Source organism: Limulus polyphemus, unplaced genomic scaffold (assembly GCF_000517525.1).
Source record: "Limulus polyphemus unplaced genomic scaffold, Limulus_polyphemus-2.1.2 Scaffold1152, whole genome shotgun sequence".
Taxonomy (NCBI): Eukaryota; Metazoa; Arthropoda; class Merostomata; order Xiphosura; family Limulidae; genus Limulus; species Limulus polyphemus.
Genome location: NW_013666762.1, coordinates 48,877 through 71,211, shown reverse-complemented (window position 1 = coordinate 71,211; position 22,335 = coordinate 48,877). Strand labels below are relative to the sequence as shown.

Here is a 22,335-nt window from a genome sequence, read left to right as displayed (position 1 = left end):
CAGGCAGATTGTTTGTCGTCGAGTGAATAATGCACATGCATGGTTTTTTCTTGGGGAAACATTCTAACTACACATGCTTATGCAGCAGGTTCTCGGTCAGAAAGCGTAATGGTCGTACATACAAACAAGCAGAATAATATTATAAATTGTACCCTACATTACTGATTTAGCAGTAGTTCATGGTAGAAGAAAATGAATGCCAAGAACAATATATAGGGATACTGAAAAGATTCACAGTGCTATGTGTTTCCTTGCAGTAAATGATAAGGAATACCTTATCACTTTTTTATGTAGTGAAGTTATTAAGTTTCCTTTGTCCCTGTTTATATGCTTTATAGAATCTAGGCCAAGGAAACAAACTAATTGGCTATACAAGTGAATCATGACTGGACACATGATCATCTCATTTTTGTATACATCATACTTGTCCATTCTACTAAAAGCTTGCTACATTTTGTGTCAATACATGTAGTAAATTTGGAATTACAATCAGTATTCCTTTTTCAATACATGGTTGATCTAATGGACCTAGCCTGTTCACTTTCAGTTAAATACAACATTCTTTATTAAAGATTTTTCTTACATCTTGTAAACTCTTTTTACAGTTCAAAATACCATTTTGAAAAGATTGGTGATTATTGTTGTAACAAAGAGGTTGGTGTTTCTGATGTATTAACTTTTGGTTTATTTTTATGACAACACTACCAAATGTACCTGGCAGTTCCAGTTTTAAAAAGTAGTGCTATACTTTTATTACATTAAGATATAGGACGTGAACCATTCATCTACTGCAAACATATCCATTCTACATTAACCATCACTTTCATTTGACATCAGCTTCATGTATAGTTTGCTACCAGTCTTGTTCAGTTGAACTCTCATTTCAACATTAAATTAAAATGGCTGACAGACTTGAATTGTTCCTCACTTAGCTTATTCATTTTAACTTGATATTTAAGGGTCCACCTGAGTTCTTATAACAACTTTCATTTAAAATGGCTCAGCCAGTTCCTCACAACAACTTGTGACATCAGACAGGCAGGCAAACAACTCTGCTTTACATAAATAGCTAGATAGTTGATTCCTTTGCCATCATTTGACCATTCATCAAACATGGTCCAAATGTACCAAAAATGTTTTTGAGAAAAGACATTAAAAATGAAGAGATGTAAGGTTAAAATAAAATTCTGACAAATACATTAAGTGTTGAAAATGAGTAAGTTACATATAAAATAAAATTGTATTTAATATTGTCTAATTGTAATTTATAATTTTGAGTCAGTCTGTAGTTAAAAAAAAGAAGTCAATGAAATATTTAATTTGTAATCTACATTGTATAAAGTGTTTTTGATTTTGAGTTTTCAAACAACATAAATGAAAATTATTGCTTTAAAAGCTTGCATGTTCATGTAACACGTGCATGTACTGGATATGTGGGCATCTACTATGCTTAATACACTTACTCTTAGACACAAGTTTATAACTGGCACGTAGATATTAAAGTATAAATGAAGGGCTTGTATATACATGTAACTGTGTTTGGATGCACATGCAGTGCTATATGTTTCTTTGCAGTAAGTGATAATGAATACTTTCTTTTCTATTTAGCATAGTTGTTAAGCTTCCTTTGACCCTGTTTATATGCTTCATAGAATCTAGGCCAAGGAAACGAGCTCATTGGCTATACAAGTGAATCATGACTGGATACATGATCATCACTGTTTAGGATTTGTTTTTTTTTAAGTGTATCAAATTATTATCATACTCTTACATCTGATATCAAATTACAATGTTTACAAAAGTTATTGAAATGACTCTGTGGATGAAATTGTAAGGAAAATGAGTTTTGTCCATAAAATATAAGAATTTGCTTGAATATGTAGATTTTAACAAAGTACTGAATTTCAAGTAACCATTACATGTGCACTTGTGAATAAGATAATTTAGAACTTAGTTTTTCACTGTTAGTTACTATGAACACACACATATATGTATGTGTGTATATATATCTGTGTGTGTGTATGTGTACCAAATAGAGACAGTGTAGGGAGGATACTGAAGTTATTTTATACCTCAGAGGAAGGAGCTTGTTTAAAAAAAAGATAAGATTATTTATTGTTACTCTCCCTTATTATTATTACAGTGTGTGATACCTCTGTATATTTATTAATAAATGTTAATCAACTGGAATATTGTTTAGACCTTTTTATTTGTGATTTATATTATAATGATCTTATGTATTTTCTGACCACATTTAGTTATGATCTTTTAAAAAATATAAAGTTAAGAAAATCAAAGAGATACATTTTTCTCTTTTTGTAATCAGTTTCTTAAACAAAAAGGTTTGTTTGATAGGTTTGTTATTTTGGATTGTGAATACAAAATTTTAATGTGCTTTTTCTATTTTGGCTTAAAAATCAGATATTAAAGTGCTGTTTATTATATTAAAGTTTTGCGTATATGCAGTTTAAAGGGGTGTATTTTGTGATAGACATTGTTATATGTCTTTTAATCAAAAAAATAGTTTGATAAAAATATAAGAGAAGACTAGAAACTTTCATTGGCAACTGTGTTTGAGCTAATTATTCAAGGTAATTAGGTGATAATAATAACTTGCTTTCTACAGCCAAGAAACTAACCAGAGGGATCTCTAGAGCGACTAATAATGTTAACCTTGTGTCTCGAGCAAGAAGTGAGTTTGCACTGGATTTCAAAGCTACTAATAACAAGGAGAGTTCTCCACAGATATCACTAGAAATGCCAGTGTGCACATTTACCCTGCCTGATCTTTCAATTCATCCAGAAAACTTTCGAGAATTTCTTAAAAAAGATTTGATTGAAACATCCACATTAATCTCTTTAGAACAGAGTGGTAAGTTTAGCAAGTTTTTAAGAAATGTTGTTCTGTAACATTTTCAACTTGGTGTCATTACAAACTTTTAAAAATTACACTGAGTCCAGTTATTGGTACTTAACAGAGAAGAAGTATTTAATTTGTAATATATAAATTTGACTAAATTTTTCATTATTTTGAAATTAAAACTACTGTGTTCTGGTATTGAATATTTTGTCTATAAAATATACAACTTTAATGGAGTTATGTAGCACATAAATAGCATACTAATCTTATAAAAAGCATTAATTTTAGATGCATTTTTACTTGGTAATGTCAGTTTAATCTAGTGTCTTATTGTGATTTTTTTTATTTTTTCAGTTTGTTTTTATTAATGAATGGAATATTTGTTCTAAATGTTTACTAATTTTAGAATCAAAAAGTTAAAAACCTTCTTAAAAGTACATTCTTCTTGGCTTAATATTGTATGATTTCAACATTTTCATATAAATTAAATATTAACAGAAAAAAAGACATGTATTTATTAATCCTATGTGCATGGGTGGGGGTCAAAGTGCATATGCCATAACCTTTTAAAGAGTTACATTCAAAATTTAATTAAACTACTTTATTATCAATGTGTATCAATAAACTTTACATGAAAATATAGTTAATATATCAAATCTTAATATTACATAAATTTTGATTTCTTAATTTCAAAAGGAAATATTTAAATAAATTCTCAACCTTCACTTCTCTGTATTACCCAACATTTGTTCACCCCAAGGCGCCTTCACTTCACTGTATTACACGACATTTCTTCATCCCAAGTTGCCCAATTTAGATATTCTTACTATCCCTACACGATGTCCTAAGTTTAACATAAATTACACATTTATAGTATAGATATTGGTAAGACATAATCTCATTTTATAACCTCCAATCTTCTTGTCTTGTGGAAATATAAACCATAAAGTCAAATTCACAAACCACACCCTCCTATCACATCTTTTTCTCAAAACATTTGAATAAGTCTCTCTGATATTTGATTATTTAAAACCAATGTAGAGAGAATAATTCAATTTACTTATAAGGCTAGCTGTTTCTCATGATAGACTCTCAGTTAATCAGCCTACAGATTCATTGTTGCTATAGTGAAGGCCACCTCAACTAGGTAAGGGAATTATCTTAATTCACTTATATCTTAATTTAAAAAACTATTAAATTATAATAACTCTGTGCCATTGCATTTTTTCGTGTTCTTAATTGCATATTTGAAATAAATAAAAATTATTTTATGTACTTTTACCATCATTATAAAAAGTAGGGTTAAGTTTTGTCTATACTGAGAGCAAAAAAAAAGTAGCCAGACATAAATACTAAATTTCTTGTTTTTTATTATTATTTTCTGTTTATTGTTATAAAAGTATCTAAAATTTAAACTAGAAACTTATTATGGTAGATATGAAAACTGATAAAAAAAAAAAGAAAATCAAATGGAAAAATATCTGAGTGAGGTTTGTATGCAAGCTCCTTGTGCATTACGTAGTTCAATACTTTGTTTACCTTAAGTTACATGCTTACCGGATGATTTATAACTTTGTTATGCAAGTTTAGTAGTTACTTATGGTTCAAGGTGCAATACAACAGTAGAATTAAATGAAAATGGATGTTAGACGTTACATGTCTGAGACTGATTAGGATAAATAAGTGTAACTTTCTGTTACAATCAGCAGTCATTCTAGAAAGAAGAAAAGGTAGTTTTGGATTTGTGTTGTGTTATGTGGTAGCTTCAAAGTAAGTCAAATGGACCAAGCTCATATAGTGTTATGGTAGAGAAAATAACAGATAAATTATAAAGTTTTACTGAATAAAAACTTTTGACATTCATTTAGGAAGTTCTAGAGGTTATGCAAATGAAATCTGAAAACTGTAAGATGAAAAAAGTGTTTTCATTCTTAAGATGAAAAACCTTTCACTCAAACTAATCAGAGTCTGATTCAGAGACAAATCTTTTGTAGAAATACTTCATTGAAAGTTCTGATTTCTGTAATGTTTACAGAAATCTTACAAACTTTCATTAAGATACACTAAATAAAGTCCGTTATAGCAAACATTAATTCTTCAATACGGACTCAGTCCTGTGGACTATAACTCCATACACATGGGGTTAATATGATGTGAAAAACTTTTCCTTTTATTTGAAGTTATTCGCTTAGGAGTTATAGGCTTAAACAGATGTAAAACTTGTACAAGCCCAATTTCCACAGAAGTTGAAGATATAATACAATCATATCTTTTGTAGGAAGGCTAAATTGGTGGGCTGACCAAGGAACGTGTCAGCGTCTCTGGCCTCTTGCAACTACTGGTGATGGAAACTGCCTCTTACATGCTGCTTCTCTTGGTAAAAGTTTGTTTCATAAAAATTATACTGTATGAGATAAAGTTTACTATTTTTCTTGCTTCAAAATCTTGTGAATTTTGCACATTTCATAGTTAAGCTATACTTTATGTAAATGTGAATTATGGTAAAACTTATTTAAAGCACTGAATAGAGGTATTCATTTGAGATTAGGAATTTTTTGTGCCTCAAAAATTGCTTAAAGAACATGTATATTGGTTGGAAATAGTATAAAGCTTCTAGTTTTAGAATGAATGTAATGTTCCATGAATAAAATCATTTTTAATATAACAATGAAATGCATATACCACAGAAATATATGGTAAAGTCTTTCTTTTGTGTGTGTGGGGGGGTGTCAAAGTTTTATAGCTTCAGCAGTTTGTTCTAATTTATAGTTTTCATTTATAGTGTATTACTGTTGCAATAGAATGATTTAACATAAACAACAATTATCACAAATTGCTGTGATATATAACTGGGCAATATATTTAAGATTTAAAGTTGTTGGTTTTCCTTTATAGTACTGGTAAGTAGGTAGGGTTTGTAGTGATAAAAATTAGTTTTAATTTCTTTAGTATTCTATAAAAAATTTTATTTGTATTGATTTTTTAAAAAATACTGCAACTGTTGGATGAAGTATTTTGTCTGGTTTTGTGGACTTTAACTTTTTATTAACTAATTTTAAACTAACAGCGTGTTGGTTATTGATAATGACTCAACTTTTCTCAAAGAAATTACTATAAAACCTAATCAAACAGGTGTGATTACTCAGTGTTGTGTTTCTTATTTAACAGAAACTAGTTTTAGCTTTGTTTAGCAGAAGCAAGAAACATCCCTGTAGACCTTCCATTAATGACCTCTTAAAATACTCTTTACTGAAAGGTTGCTTAAAAGCATTCTCACATGCATGCTTCAGATGCACAGATTTTTTGTTCTTAAAGTATTCTGAATAAAGAGATATTTATTTATTCTTGTTAAATCTAAATTGATCTGATTATTAAAATGCATGTATCTGTGTCATTTCTGGTTTTAAAAGTACATATATCTAAAATTTCATCTCCTACCAAAACTAGCTTCATTATTGCTTGTCTGCAAAGAATCACTTTTGTTTTTCAGACTTATGTCTCTTTATAGGGTATAAATCCATACTTAATGGTTTATGATCAAACTATTTTTAAAGACCACTGGTTTTGAGGGATGTATCAACAGAAATTTCTTTATTAATTTATACTAAATTTATTTATTTATTAACCTATACTTTTTTTAATAGTAGAAATAAAATCAGTTTCATCCATGGGTTGGTGTTCTATCTCATCTGCCCCCCAGTGGCACAACAATATGTCTGCGGACATACAACCTTACAATGCTAGAAACCAGGTTTTGATACCCGTGGTGGGCAGAGCACAGATGGCCCTTTGTGTAGCTTTGTGCTTAACTGCAAACAAAAAAACAACTGTCTGATCTTGATAATCTTTCTTTATGATGTACAAATGCATATGCAGTATTATTTAGAATAATGTATGAATCTGTAGGTAGAATATTCAATAAATATTTAACCTTTGCTACACCACATCTAATGCACAATAATTAAAAAGTGAAAGTTATTTAGGGTCTAAATATATCATTGTGATATTAAATTATTTTACTTCTTTGTGATGGATATCAGCATCACCCAACATAAAATGTTGATACATGCATCTCACTGCATTCATTGTAGGGACTCTCAACTTTTCCTTTGGATCCACAAAGTTTTAAAAGAAGGGGACTCTTGGGCTCTGAAGCCTGAAGGAAGCTCTGCCTTGGTGTAGTAATACACTGCTGAATACTCATGAAGGACATAAAGTAGTTAGAACAGTGTTATTTATAAAATTGAACACCGTATCCCCACCAGTATCAAAATTTAGTTTACAGTAAAAAAAGCTGTATTATTATTATTTTTTTATTATTTATTTATTTTTCTTTGAGAGAGAGAGAGAATGTTGACAACCTTGCTTATAAAATGAACTAAAGGCCTTTCTTAATCTAGAAACCACTGTATTTATATGAAGACTTATCTTTATACCAGGAATGTGGGGATTTCATGATCGTCTTCTGACCTTAAGAAAAGCTTTGCATTCTCTTTTGACTCACAGCAGATTTACCCAGGCTTTTTATCGAAGGTGGCGTTGGCAGACAGCACTTCTAAACAAAGAAGTATGTGTAATGCTTAATTAGTAGTTTATTACAGTCAATTACACACAGTATCTCAGAAATGGAAGTTTATTATGCTGAAATAATGTGTCTTTTCTGTAGCTAGGTGTAGGGAGATGATCAAATGATTTTTTAGTTCAGCTGGTAACTACTCTGCTACATAAAGTTGGGGATTAATGATGTCAGTAAAGTGTTAACATGTTCATTTGTATGAAATTTATTGTAGAGTAGCTAATGAATGTTTAATATTGTGTACTCTCTTCATTTTTTATTATATTTTCAGTTTTATTTTTCATGATATTTAGAATACAGAGATATCTTTATGCTATGTTAAAAATCCTTAAAGAATAAAAGCATCCTTGTGTAACTGATATATGTTAGATTTTTTTACTTTGGTGATGTTTCACTGAGCTGGGCAGTTTAATCAATTATTCAGTATAATCGATTACCAATGAACAGCAATTATATTGATTAATGGCACTTAAACTAATCAGTTAATCAAAATTAAAATTAAATTGACTAATCAAAAATTAGTGTTTCCAGTTGCTGTCCTTGATTATTCCAACTCTCCAAGTAACTGAAATATTGTACACCCTTTCTTTTTATGGCAAAACTATTGAGGCTATCTGTCACTAATGTTTAACTATCCACTACCAACTTTTTGTGAACTGCTTGCTACCTAGAAGAAAGGCAAACTCTGTGGCAGCACCCACTGCCAACCTTTTATTTTTATTTTCTTGCTTTTATGTACATCCTAAAATAAGTAAAAGATACATTTCATATTCAAACTGTTCACACAAATAAGTAAACATCAAGTAACTTCACCAGAAATTACTAAATTTAAAGTCACCAAATGGAATGATAAAATATAAAAACACCTAGTTAATTGAAAATTAATAGTTGTAGTTATGTTTGATAGTAAAGGTATTATCTTCAGTGAGGAAGATCTCCACTAGAACTTTGCCAAAATAGTTTTCAAACAGGTTTAGAAGTCCCATAAAATCTTTCAGAAGAAATACAAGACTTTTACACTATGTTAAAACATCAAAATAAATATAGTTTATTGTAATCAGTATTTGGCTTATCAGAGCATCGTTATTGTTCTTGTTTTATATTCAGATAAAATGATGGTAACCATTTGTTTCTAGGTGCTTGATTATAATTTTCTTTTCAATACATTTTTAATGTCGCATGTAATGAAACTGTAACTGACTCTGAGGATGTGTTGTTTGATGAATTCTCAGTTATTACGGAATACTTATGATTAAAGAGTGCTTGGAGATTAAGTCGATTACCTATTACATTGTTTAGTGTCACGTAAAATAATTTATTAATAAAAATTATAATTAAATCAATTAATGTAACAAAAGTACTCAACTACTCAAAATTAGATTTTTCAGTTATTAATGTTTTTGAATATTACGTCTATCCAAGTAATAAAAAAATTGCTATTATGATATTTCATAATATTCAATTAATTAAAGGTTGTTCAGCTTAATTGAGTAGTATCACGGCTCATGAAAATAATCAAGTAATCAAAATGAGTGTTTCTGATTATTCCAGCTATTCAAGTCTCGTGAGAATATTAGATTAGTTGAATGTGATCAATTAATGAGCCAGATTATTAATATATTATCAAATTCCACCAACTGCTGTGCTCTATTTATGAAGGCAGGTCACAAAGATTTCTTTTGAAGGCCATTTAAAGCAACAGTGATTAAACTTGTGGACAAAATGAACAGATCTTGAAAGAAAAAAAAGTTATTGTGGTATTCTTGAAATCCAGAGAATAATATAACCAAAACTTGATTCAGTTATTCAAATGTGTTTGTATATCATAAATTAACAAAAAATATCAGTTAATTTTTATTGATCATCTAGAGAAGTTGCTCTACAAAACAGTGTATTAAAGAGAACTTGGACAAACATCTTTCTTTGTTCAACAGACACAATAGCCACCATAGATATGTTACTCAAACTTAAAAATAATTTCAAAAAAAAAAGAAAATTAGTTAGTGAAATAGATTAATAGTATTAAAAATCATCTTATTTACATTGAGTAATTGGTGTTAAATGAATATATAAAAAAAACATAGACAATAATAATAATAAAAGTTAACAATTAAAAGTGGTTGCTGCTAGCCAGTTGCCTACCTGTGGCCTGTGGTTCACAATTAGGGATGTTGCCACACTACCTGGATTGCTCATTGACAAATGTGCTTTGATAAGACTCGATAATTTGAGAGAGGAGAGCTTGTGTTTTAGTCGGTGCTGAACTTCTCTAGCGTGTAAATCAGATTAATAAAATGGAAAATAGTATACTCAGTTGCTTTATATTGTAATATTCCTAGTTAGGATTCTGACTTCTATAGAAACAGAACAAAATTAGGCCTGAATTTAGGTTTAAAATGTAGTGAAGGGTATATATCTCAATATTTCTCTATAAGATTCACAGAAATACAGATAATTGTAACAAAGCAAAATTGTGAGCTTACCAATGTTGTGTGGTATTTGTTTAAATATCAACTTGAAAAAACTGTCAGTTGACTAGAAAAATAAAAATTAGATAGCTTTCTCACTGCCTACTCATTAAACTTACAGATTTCTTGGAGAACAGGTTTAGGCACATAGAATACTATTGTTCTACAATTATCTAATAATTCCAAAATATATTACTAATCTTCAGACTTTTACCTAAGAAACAGTAACTGTGTTAAAACTATCCCTTTTGAAAAAATATTTCTTAAAGTGTATACTCACAGTTTATTCTCACCTCCTGAAAAGTTCAGTCTATTATTTCAAAAGTTTAACTGAAGTAAGTTTGTCAACTTTATTCCGTGCTCGTAAATCATTAGCAAACTGAAAACATCAGCATTGAAATATTAACTTTAACCTTTCTACCATCACTTTTATTTCTAACATAGTTGTGATTAAATTTATGTATGTTAAGTTTGCAGTACATAAACTAATTCTGGAGAAAAGCCAGTATATGGAAGTATAAAAATACTAACAGTGATTATTAATATTGGAAATAGTGGTAATTTTGAACCAATAGATAAGTTGTGATGAAAATATTTTTAGATACTAGTACTTTCTTGTAATTAATATTAACTTCCAATCAGAGCAGGGTAACTATTTAGAGAAAACTAAAAGACAACATGGTAATGAGTATAGCTAATTAAATATAATATTTTTTACACTCTTACTTATAAAGTTTACAATGCATTGTTTGAACAGTTTCATCTGTTAATGATAGTTTTGGTCATAAAATTAATATCAGTTATATTTCAAAAAGTTTGGCCAGCTTAGGAGATCTAGATCAGTCCTAAATACATCTGTGAAGCTAACAATGCAAACAATCTCTACAAAAAGAGTATAATAATAAAATTGGAAATATAAAAGATTTTGACAAATACTATTAATGAAAACAGCATTAAAAAATAATAGAGCATGTCTTATTTTATGGAACACACAAACACTAGGTGTTGGTTTCTTGTACACTCCCAGATTTAATGTTCTTTGTATATATTTTACTAAGAGCTTGACATATTTTCTGTAGAGATATGCAGTAAATTCAGACTTATACTCAACATTCCTTTTTCAACATGTGTTTGGTCCATTGGACTGACCTTTTGCACATTCAGTTAAATAGTAAAGCACATCTAGCCAGAAAAACCTATGTTTAATGTTTCATTTACACAAGAAGTCGGGTCTGATCTGTAAGTTTGTGTTATAATATTTTTCTTACCCCCATTGCTTATCTTAGACAGGTCTCGTCTACTGTGAGCAAGAGTGGCAGAGAGAATGGCAGGATTTACTAAAGATGGCATCATCAGAACCTCGTTCACGTAACAGAGATATGGACAGCAGTATCAGTTGGCAAAATAAAAGGTTAGATTTCAAATAATATGTATTGTTACATAAAGGATATCTGAAGCACGTGATGGGAAATTGTAAAGTGATCAGTGTTAGGTTTGTTCATATTATCCTATTTTTTTATATATATGACTGAACCAATAATTGTACAAAGTCTAAAGCAAAATTTGTAATTATTAAACCTGAAGCAGCTTAATGCTTCATATTTCATGTTTTTCCACAAGGATTTAATAATAATCAAGTTGGTACGAAATCCTTAATAACAGAAGTTTAAAGACCATTTATTAACATAACACATCTTTGACTGTTTATTACCTTGATAAGTTAATATGACTGATTCAAGTTCAGATGCTTGTGTCACCTTGATTAAAATTGTAACAAAATAACTATTTTACTTCACTTCTTAACAACAGATCAATTTTGATCAACAATGAGGCAACCATTATTATATGATTTTATAACTCAGGGTTATTTGTAGCTACATGTTTTTTCTTCTTGGCATATTAAAATTTAGAGTGAATCCAATTTGAGGCAAATGGTTGCAAAAGTAAAGCTTTTCAAGTAAGAAACATTTCTGTATCCAACTTATTCATTTGTTTTATTTAAAAAATACTCATATGATACAATTGAGTTAATTTTAATTCTTATAGAAAATTATTAATTCTTGTATTTATTAATTTCAGCTTTTTTATATTTTTAATTGGTAAATTTATCAGAATTTGTCTTTACTGTAAAGAATCAAGTAGAAAGATCTCTATCAAGATTCTGAGAAGTTATGGTCTCTTCTATAGAGAAAAAAACAAAAAAGCCTGAACACTTTCAGAAAGCACTATGTAAGAATGAAAGTCTACCTTTCAAATGTACTCATACTGTAGAGTTTCTTGTTTTGTGATTTGTTTTTACTTTTTATTTTACAGAATACCTTTAACTTGCCAAAAAATTGTTTATAAAACAATCTGCATGCATATGTACATAAAAAAATATGCTAATATATTATACAAACCAGCCTTCTTCAGAATTGTTTTACCTGCATTGTAAATGTCAGCTACTGAAAAATATAAAACTAGTGAGAAGGGCATTATAGCAGAAAGTAATTACATGTAATTAAACAGAGATTAACTATAATATGATAAAGTCATGCACATTTGGTTACATAGTCAATACAAGTACAATAACAACAATTGTTATGTTGTGAACAATTGTTGTTGTGACAAGTAGCTTATATAAATTGTTCTAACCACTATTTTTGTTTGTTGTATCCCAGCAAACCTGGATTGAGTGAAATGTGTCATTGGCAGTAGATGTGACGAATATTGTATGGTTGGAATACTATTAATATACACTCTTCTAATTCATTAAAATCTCTAAGAGCCGAGATATAGGATGTAGTGTATAGAAATATAATAGGCTTAACAATAATGTCTTATGACATGTATAATTAACAAGTGATTAGCCTATTGGTTTGGCCAGTATACATGGATGTTCTAACAAAATTGAAAAATCAAATATATAAAAAGTGTTTCATTTAAGCCATGTTTCTACCTAGGTTTTTCCTCAAATGCTTTTACATCCTGTGTTACAATATATCATTTTAGCTCTATAAGTTACAAATATACTCCTAATGTTGTTTGAAATTCTTCAACAAAGGAGTTACTACAGATGTCTATATCAGGGTTAGCAGTCAGTACTGGCAGTACTCGGCATCCAGTACTGGTATCAGACTGTCAGTACCAGCGATACCATTACTGTTTTATGGTTTATCACAAGTCTCATGTTCGAAGTTTTGACCAAACACCTCCTCTGGTATTTCAGCTTCGCTTTTCACAGAATTATAAACGTTTGATGTGGTAGTTCTGAGTTCATACTTCAGTCAATAAGTGAATTTCACCATGAAAATTGGCAATAGCATGAAATATGGGAAAATGGTGACTCCCATGCTCTGGAAGAGAACTTGAATGTGCATGTGTGATTAACCCTTAGCATGTGGGCAGGTCAAACTGTGCATGTCATGATGTTTTAGTGAGTTACATTCAAAACTTAATTAAGCTACTTAATTATCATGGTATACGAACAAACTTGACATTAAACCATACATAATAAACTTTAATATTATATAAGTTAAGTTCTTAATTGTATAAGGAAATATTTTTAAAAAAACCTCAAATTCCCCTAGTGTGAAAATTTGGATATTTGTTCTTTAGCTGTCAAACTGTGCATGTCATGATGTTCTAGTGAGTTACATTCAAAACTTAATTAAGCTACTTAATTATCATGGTATACGAACAAACTTAACATTAAACCATACATAATAAACTTTAATATTATATAAGTTAAGTTCTTAATTGTATAAGGAAATATTTTTAAAAAAACCTCAAATTCCCCTAGTGTGAAAATTTGGATATTTGTTCTTTAGCCGTCTCTTCTTCTAATTTATTTCCCTACTTCCTAGAAAACTACGAAATGTAATGTAAAATATTCTCTATAATTTCATCAATAGTATTCTGAAGCTATATTGTTATATTCTTCAATCTTATGGGGCTAAAGAGCAATCAGTGGAAATTCAGAAACTACTTTCCACACCTACCTCTGACATGCTCTAATTTAAAATTTGCTAATAGATTTTTCTGAGGCCAACTTCCATTAAATTCATAACCAATGGAAAGTATAGATTTCAACTGATTCATTGCCACAGTCATCATACCATGTGGGCTTACAGATAATTGACAATTTGGTTTGATGTTAAAAAACAATTTCCACTAGAACACACTGGGAAGGATAGTTGAATTACTAACAGCTCAAGTCACATGATTAGAGATGCTCTAGTACTGATATCAGCAACCTGGTACTGCCAGTACTATTGTAAACCTTGGTCTCTATTTTTCTTAAGCTGTTTTTCTTAGTGCAGATAAATTTTCAATACAAGCCATATTCACCAGTCTGTTTTTTATGTACCATATTTTTCGTTGTAGCTGCTGTTTAATCATTTTTAGTGTATATTCTTTCAGCATCCTAGACAGTGTGCCTGAGAATGAAGTTTTGTCTCATGTGTATGAAAGCTTGGAAGAGATACACATTTTTGCCTTAGCTCACGTCTTGCGACGAGTAGTCATTGTTATATCTGACACATTGCTAAAAGATGCAACAGGAGAACCTTTTGCCCCTATCTCTTTTGGTGGGATTTATCTTCCATTAGAACAACTGCCAGCTGATTGTCACAAGTCTCCACTGTGTCTCACATATGATGCTGCCCATTTCTCTGCATTGGTTGCTATGAAAACTGAACATCATGTTGATAAATTACTAAGTACACCAGGTAAGTTCAGAGGCTTGTTGATACATTCTTTACCAAACTTCACCAATCAAAAGCCATTTTTTCTTCAAAATTTCACTTGACTAAAGATGTTTTATATTTTTTTCTTGCAAAAGTGTACTTTCATTGTGACTTTTTAAAACCTTTTAAACAAGGTACTTTATTGATCATATTTTTGCAGCAGCCATTCCTTTGACTGATTCTCAGTGCAAACTTCTTCCTATCCAGTTTGCTGTGGATCCAGGAATAGATGTTCAATGGAATCATGATGAGAATGATCCATGGGTCATATCAAAATTAACACTAACAGACAAGGACAAGGTTGATTTACTCAGTGAGTATCTGGACATTATAAATATTTGTGTCTCTTCAGTCCAGAAACAACCTCAACATGAAAAATCGTTAACTGAAATTACTCCAATAAACGAATTATGTGAAGACGAAAAAAAGACACCTGTCAATAGTTCAGGATCTGATGAAACATTAACTGATTCAGGAAATAGTTCATCACATCCAAAGAATAAGTCTGCCACACAGTTTCACACTGTTGCTAAACAGCTTGGCAGAAGCATGAGTAAAAAGTTTAAGAAAAATTTTGGTAGTATATCTCGAAAGGGTGTACAGTTAAAGGGGATTACGGAAACACCTAAAACTATTGTGGATGTCTCAGCAGAAAAGAGCTGTTTAGGTGGTACCAAAGATTGGGACAGCAAGATGTCAAACAGTTGCAACTTTGTCCTTGGTGCTATTATGCACACAGACAAACAACATGAATACCAGGAAGAGATGATTCGTAATTACTTAAACTCTGCCAGGGCTAGGTTTTTGCAGGAAAAAGAGGAAAAAATTGGTGACATACCAAACATAGAAATTCCTAAAACTGATTTTTCATCATTTCTTTGTGTAAATCCTGGGTGTTCCATGTATGGCACAGCTGCAACCTGCTACCTGTGTTCATTGTGTTACATAAAACAAAAGGAACATGAAACTCAGGAGTTAGCAAAAAATAGTTCTCTTAAAAATTAAGAGTGCCAGTACGAGGCTACATAATCCACTCCATCATTGACATTTCACAGTAAAAAATTTAAGTGACCTTCTTAACAAACCAGTTATTAGGACTGCAGTATAGGGAAAAAATTTATTTCACACTTTTGTTTCATAATATGGTTAATGGACATGTTATAGTGCAGTCTGGGAAACCAAATTGAAAACTTTGTAGTTCTTTTACTAATTGCTCTGGTACTGATATAATTGTAGTGTTAACAAATAGTATTCATACAGTTGTGAGTGCATCAATAAATTAGTGTGTTTATATTTCTTATAGCTGTTGATCTGGTATACTTAGAAAGTACTCAATGACAGGGTTGACATACACATTCATACTTATTATTAGTGACCACATTTACAAATTTCTGTGCTGCAGACTTTGCAAGTGTTGGCACACTGGTGTGTTAAGACTACTTATTGAACAGGTTGACATACACATACATACTTATGTTTGTGAGTAAATTGACAAACTACTGGGTTCAGACTTTATGAGTGTTGGCACACTTGTATATTCAGACTACTTATTGATCAGTGTGACAAATTATGTTGATTCTACATTAAGGTCAATATTTATATATATAGTTTTTCTTGCAGGCTGTTAAGGCATTAGCTTATTCAGGGCTGTTGATACTGGTACAATGATATCAGACAGTTGATGCTATTCCCTTGACATTATTTTGAAACATCTTAGTGTGATAATACTTTTCTGTTACTCAGTTTATGCATCAGTATATTTTAGATCATTAATTACCATTTATTCAGCAATGTACATTGTTTTTACTGATAGAATTGTAACATAACTGTTTGAATACTGTAAAAAATAACCATTAACTAAGAATGGTTTTGTGTCAATGATGGAATATTTAAGCTGTACTTGTAAAGTACAACTGTATATTTGTGCATTTAACTTTGCTTATCGCATTTAAAAATTTTGTTCTTGATTATAACTCTAGTATATTTTCAATATATTATCCAAAATAAGCAAGCCATAAGTTTTAGTATATGCCAGAGTTTTTCTTCTTCCTATTATAAAATAGTTGTAATTTATTGGTAAAACAACCCAAAATGGTCATTTAAACTTCTTTGTTGATTTTACAATAAGGTTGAATAGGTTTCACTTGTCCCAGATAGGTTGATAAACTAATACCAATTAGTTACTCAGTATTTCATCTAAGCAATATGAAAGTTAACACAAGTGTTAGAGTTTGCTGGACAATCTTGTATTAGTTTAGAATTAATAAATGTAATGGTGGATGCATATGTAAAAATTGTCAAGAGTTCCATTGAATGATATCTTTTGTCATTGATTTAGTTGGGTTGATGATAGCTAATATAGTTTGATAGTGAAAGCTTTGTTATATGACACAAGATTCTTCACATTACAAGAACGAAACTTGGCAATTTTGTTTACTCCAGAAGTTACTTTTCTTTACATTTTAATAAAATGTATTATGTTATTGGAATTATTTATTATACAATACAGAAAATTCCTGATATTGTTGACCAAGTGTAACTGTTCTTTAGGGTGTGAATAGAGAAAATTAACTGGTGTATATAATTCTTTATATCACCACTAAGAAAATGTGATATTGTTGACGTCTACTTCATGTTCTGTACACTTTAAGAAATATTATATTATTATTATTAATTGATGTATGTGATTATTTACACCACAACAAAGAAAAATAATGGCATCATTATCAGGTGTTTTGTACACTACAAGGAAGAAAACTTGGGTGTTTTTAACTTGCATATCTGATTCTTTTTTTAAATAGTGTTAGAACAATTTTATTATTCTTAAACCACAACGAAAAGTTTGATTGCTGTCAGAGTTTAATGTTTGTCAAACTGAAGTTGCATTTTATCTTGACAGCAATTTAACATTGTAAAACTATTGTGACCAATTGTTCTTATTATAGTAAAAAAAAAAGAAACTATTATTAATATATTTTTACTTGTTATACCTCAGGCTAGTAAGTGTCCTTTTTAAAACATTTAAAAATATGTACTCTTCACAGATATAAAAGTGAATATTTCTGCTTAAATATTTTTCTTAATTTTGGTAACCAGTCATAACTGGGCTTCTTAAGTAGAATTTTTACATATCAAGTCTTGCATGTTACAATCATTTTGTAGACATATTTTAATGTATGTGTTCCTTATGTTGTAAAGTTCTTCAAGATAATGTTACATGTGTTAGGTATACAATTCTTCCAGGGTTGGACACTTAATAACTTATTCTTCACTTTACACCAGAAAATATGTTCTTTGTTTATATCTACCTTCTAAGGGTAATGGATCTGTACTTTTTTAGTTGTTGTGATCATTAAACTGTGAAATGTGTACATCATCATAACAAATGTTTACTTATTCTCACCTACTAGCATATCTGACTACTTAACAATGCATTTTCTTTGGGTCTCTAACTGATTTCTCTTTTAAACAAAAAATTTTTTCATCTTGTCAAAATTATTAAAATTGGTGGCAGCATTAGGATTGAAGTGGACATTGTACCAGAATCAGATAGATATTTATTAAGATAATGATTTCAGTAGAAACTTAGTTTTGTTAACTCTTGGCGTAAGTGAACAGTTACAAAATAACGAAATTAATGTGATTAACTCGTCTATGTATATATTACCTGATGATTAGTGGTCCTGTTATAAGTTCTGTGCTAATGTGATTTATTTGTATTTTGTTTGAATATTTGTAGATCAGAATTTGGTGGCACACATCAGTTTGTGTGAAATATCAAAGTATTAACAACAGTGACCAATATAGGCTGCAAATTTAATATATTAGGCAGTATATATTTATTGTGAAAACCTATACAAATGCAGGAACTGCAATTCTACATCCTGTGAGCATTAACTGTAGAAACAGATTAATTACTAATGACTTTGATGATAAAATTTATCTTCAACATAATTTTTGAAGGTTTTGTCATGTAGATTTCTTCTGTACTGAATATTATCTCAAATCATATATGTATGATGAAAAACAATAATACTACTTTCTAAAGTTTCTGGTTTGTTTGTTTTTCTGTATCACTTCACTCTCTGAACCATATTGGCAGAACTCAAAAAGAACTTTTGTCAAAATGTATACTTGTTTATAAATTAATAGCAATAGAAACTAAACTAAAGTTTCTTCATCACTGAAACTCAATGAATTTTGCCAAAAATGAAAACTGGTATTTATTTTTCATAATCATAATAGGTTAAAGTACAACACAAGTGTATACACAAGACCTTAAATAATTAACAAAATAGTCATAACTCAATGTTTATAATTTTACAAATGAAATATTAAATTATGTTTAAAAACCTAATTATATCACAAAATACTTTTGATGTATTAAGTAGTTTTAAGAAACTAAAGCATACATAACTTGTCAGGTGGGGAATTATGAAAACATACATTGCTTTACATACTATTAAACCCTTTCACTGCATTGTGCTGTAGAATCTACAATATTATATATTATAGACACACACACATAATCCTTCTTACCTCTCTACCTCCAGAGAAATTAAAATTTTTTAGTGGATAGATTATATGACAAACTTCACGTGATTACTGAATATTTTCAGCACATAACAGGCTTTCAGAAATGTTTTGAGATAAATCCTGAAACTTTTTTGACATTCACTGCTTTAGTTACGATTTTGAAAAACAAGTTTTATATCCTTGCAGAAAAATTAAAACAGATGAATGTTTAAAAAAATCCTAAAGATTTATACCAAATAAGCTTGAACTACTGGATACCTGTAAAATGTGCATATATTTAAGATTAATAAATTTTGTGACTAAAAGCAGTAGGCCTAAAAATGTACATAACCTACTTTTGAGTACTGCTAATACATGAATAAGTATCACAAAACTAAAGATTCTATCACAAAATCATAAACAGCCTGATTTAGTGGCTTTGAAATTATTTAGCAAAAACCACATTTTAACAAAATTACAAAAAAAAAGTGTTACAGAGAAAAACTACTTCTGCAATAAAGGAGTTAAAGAAAAGAATTAATTATTGGGATTTTATTTCTACAACATTTTTTTTTGCAAGATAAAACATAGTGTAGATTTTATTTCTACAACATTAATTTTTTTTTGCAAGATAAAACAGAGTGTAGATTTAACAAAAGTAAGCACAATTTTACAGTTATGTTGAAATAAAAAGTATTCACAACATTAAATAAATGTAATCATAAACTATACATATTTTTTAGTCACAACCACAAATATATTATTATTATTGAATGCAAAAATGAGATTTTTTTAAATGAATAAACAAATCTAAGTTAATCAAGATTTCCAATTCATTGAATTTTGAGGAAGAGAGCGAGAAGGGATCATGTCCAACAAATACTGTCGCTGTAAGTCAGTGGAGGTAACTGCAGGTTTTCCTAGCATTTGATATGAGTAAGCCTGGGGTAGTAATGGACTAAAGGGTAGCATATGAGCAGGCTGTGGCTGGTGAGGCAACCCCTGAGCAAGCTGATGTAGTTGATGTGCTTGGGCCTGCAGGATAGATTGCTGTGCAGGAGTTAACTTGGGCAGTTGCTGAAGAAGTGCAGCTGAGTTTGCAGCAGCTGTAGCAACTGCAGCTGCTGCAGCACTAGGATTAGAAATGCCAATTCGTGGAATGGGGCTATGAGACGATGGTGGAGGAGTTCCATGACTGTTTGAAAACACTGTTGTCGGAATAGAGCTGAGAGGCTGTGTTAAAGGCGAGGTAGAAGGTGGAGGGCTTGGAACAACTAAAGACATATTTTGTTCTATTTCTTGTTCTTGTTGGAGAGCTTTGACAAAAGCAGTTTTCAAACGATTAGTATGCTCTGCCTTCAAAGCCTTTTTAATATTTGTAGTAACACACGTTTCACAGATCACAGATGTTTTTTTCTTTCCAAAATCTGCGAGTGTATCTTGCCACTTCCAGACAGGAGTAAAATCTGTGCCACACTGAATACAAAAGAATGGGTCTGGAGGTGATTTTGTTGCAGTGCTATCATGCATCATGAAATCCACAACCTTCTCCAAGCCTAAAAGACATACAAATTCCTGGTTGTTAGCATTAGGTATGAAGTGCATCTCAGGGGGTGGAGGCTTGGGAGGTGGAATCTGAAGCAGTGTTTTCTCTAACTGTTTACGAAGAGCCAGCTTAGCCACAGCCTGTCGTTGGGCAGGAGTCTGATTTTCTATCCTTTCACTTCCTTGTGTAGTCTGTGGAGATATGCTTGCTGAAGATTGTGCCTGAAGATAAAGTTGGTATTACTAAAAATAACTAAAACAAGAAAACTGTCATGACTGATACCTGAAATTTGATATGTTTAAAATAGGTGTAAAAATCTACTTTTTTTCAAATTAATGGACAGTTTAAAAATATTAGTAAACTCACTATTAGATCGAAACTTTAGTTTTCTTCAAAAATCAGTAGTAAAAACTTAAGAAGCAGAAATGCACCATACACCCATATTTTTCTTCAGTATACAGAAATGATGAAATAGCATGAACATAATATGCTTATTTTAAGAATGATACATGTACTTTTATAATATATAATGCTCAAAGAAAAAAAACAGTAGACAGCTTATAGCTTTCTTTACAATTTGCTTCAAACTCTTAAAATTAGGGAATTACAACCATTAAGAATCCTTCATTATGCAAGTAAAAAATATTTTCCCTTGGAAGTCATAAGTAATCTGTATATTGCTTGTAGACTATATGAATTAGACTTAAGTAAACATTTAGAACATAAACACAATCTGGCATTTGAGATATAGTATGTCATTACAATGTAGTTATAATTTTAGCATGCAACTCACAACTGGAGAGAAAAAAAAACTGATGAATAAATCTGTAATGACTGTCAAATGGATAACTTATCAACCCTTTCTGTACCTGGGAAGAGGGTGAGGTCACTGACATCCCTTGGTTTTTTCCTCCTCACTGTGGAAATACTTACCAAACTAAGTAGTCCCTAGTTTTGGCTTTTAAAAAATCGTATCATATTTTAAAATTGTAAAATTTTCTTGAGAAAATTTTCATCTTAGAATTTTAATTATTTTTTTATTGATAGTTAGAAAGGTTCATTTTATATAAACAATTATTTTCAACTTATTTGATGTTCGTTAATATATTTCTCTTGATAAGTATGTTGTTGATTGTAGTAGTCACCACTTGCAGCTATAAATTGTAAAAAAATATGCCAGAAACTGATAAGAGTTATTAGTGAACTATGACCTGACCTGTCACAATGGTGTCAGTTCATACTTCTTAACATACTTTTCTTAATCATATTCTTGGTCAAGATCAATATACATTTAATAAATAATAAGTTCTCTTACTTAACTATATTGTTTGAATATGATAAAAACATTCAATAAATAAGGATTTCAGTCACTGGAATATTTTGCAGATGCGTACAGTACTCTCTGAACTTAAGTAGGCTTACCTAATGTCTTGCCATAGAAACAATTCCATAGCTCTCAAAAAAAATAATTTAACACAAAACATTTCCTGGAATAAAACGAATGTTTAACCCTTTCTGTATGGGTCACAGGTGAAAGGCCATGTCATCTAGTTTGTTGACGCACATTCAAAATGTCACTGAACTACTATTTCATGAATTTATGTCAGTAAGTTTGGTATCAAACTGTAGATATTAATTCAAAT

The 22,335-nt window shown here is 30.2% G+C and overlaps 2 protein-coding genes across 6 annotated transcripts in view; one reads left to right on the top strand and one right to left on the bottom strand.

The window, feature by feature from the left end:
* The window catches only part of LOC106462367 (OTU domain-containing protein 7B-like), a 45,178-nt gene extending 26,497 nt beyond the window's left edge, over window positions 1-18,681 (top strand). For both annotated transcript variants that reach the window (XM_013922284.2, XM_022389616.1), the window contains exons 4-9: window positions 2,627-2,872; window positions 5,139-5,237; window positions 7,300-7,427; window positions 11,191-11,315; window positions 14,306-14,613; window positions 14,792-18,681. In XM_013922284.2, the coding sequence (XP_013777738.2) occupies window positions 2,627-2,872; window positions 5,139-5,237; window positions 7,300-7,427; window positions 11,191-11,315; window positions 14,306-14,613; window positions 14,792-15,636 (1,751 nt within the window). In that variant the 3' untranslated portion in view covers window positions 15,637-18,681. The remainder of the gene's footprint in view (window positions 1-2,626; window positions 2,873-5,138; window positions 5,238-7,299; window positions 7,428-11,190; window positions 11,316-14,305; window positions 14,614-14,791) is intronic.
* Window positions 18,682-19,777: 1,096 nt separating this feature from the next.
* LOC106462372 (transcriptional repressor p66-beta-like) overlaps window positions 19,778-22,335 on the bottom strand; it is a 28,978-nt gene continuing 26,420 nt past the window's right edge. For all 4 annotated transcript variants that reach the window (XM_022389618.1, XM_022389617.1, XM_013922291.2 and 1 more), the window contains one exon: window positions 19,778-20,913. In XM_022389618.1, the coding sequence (XP_022245326.1) occupies window positions 19,966-20,913 (948 nt within the window). In that variant the 3' untranslated portion in view covers window positions 19,778-19,965. The remainder of the gene's footprint in view (window positions 20,914-22,335) is intronic.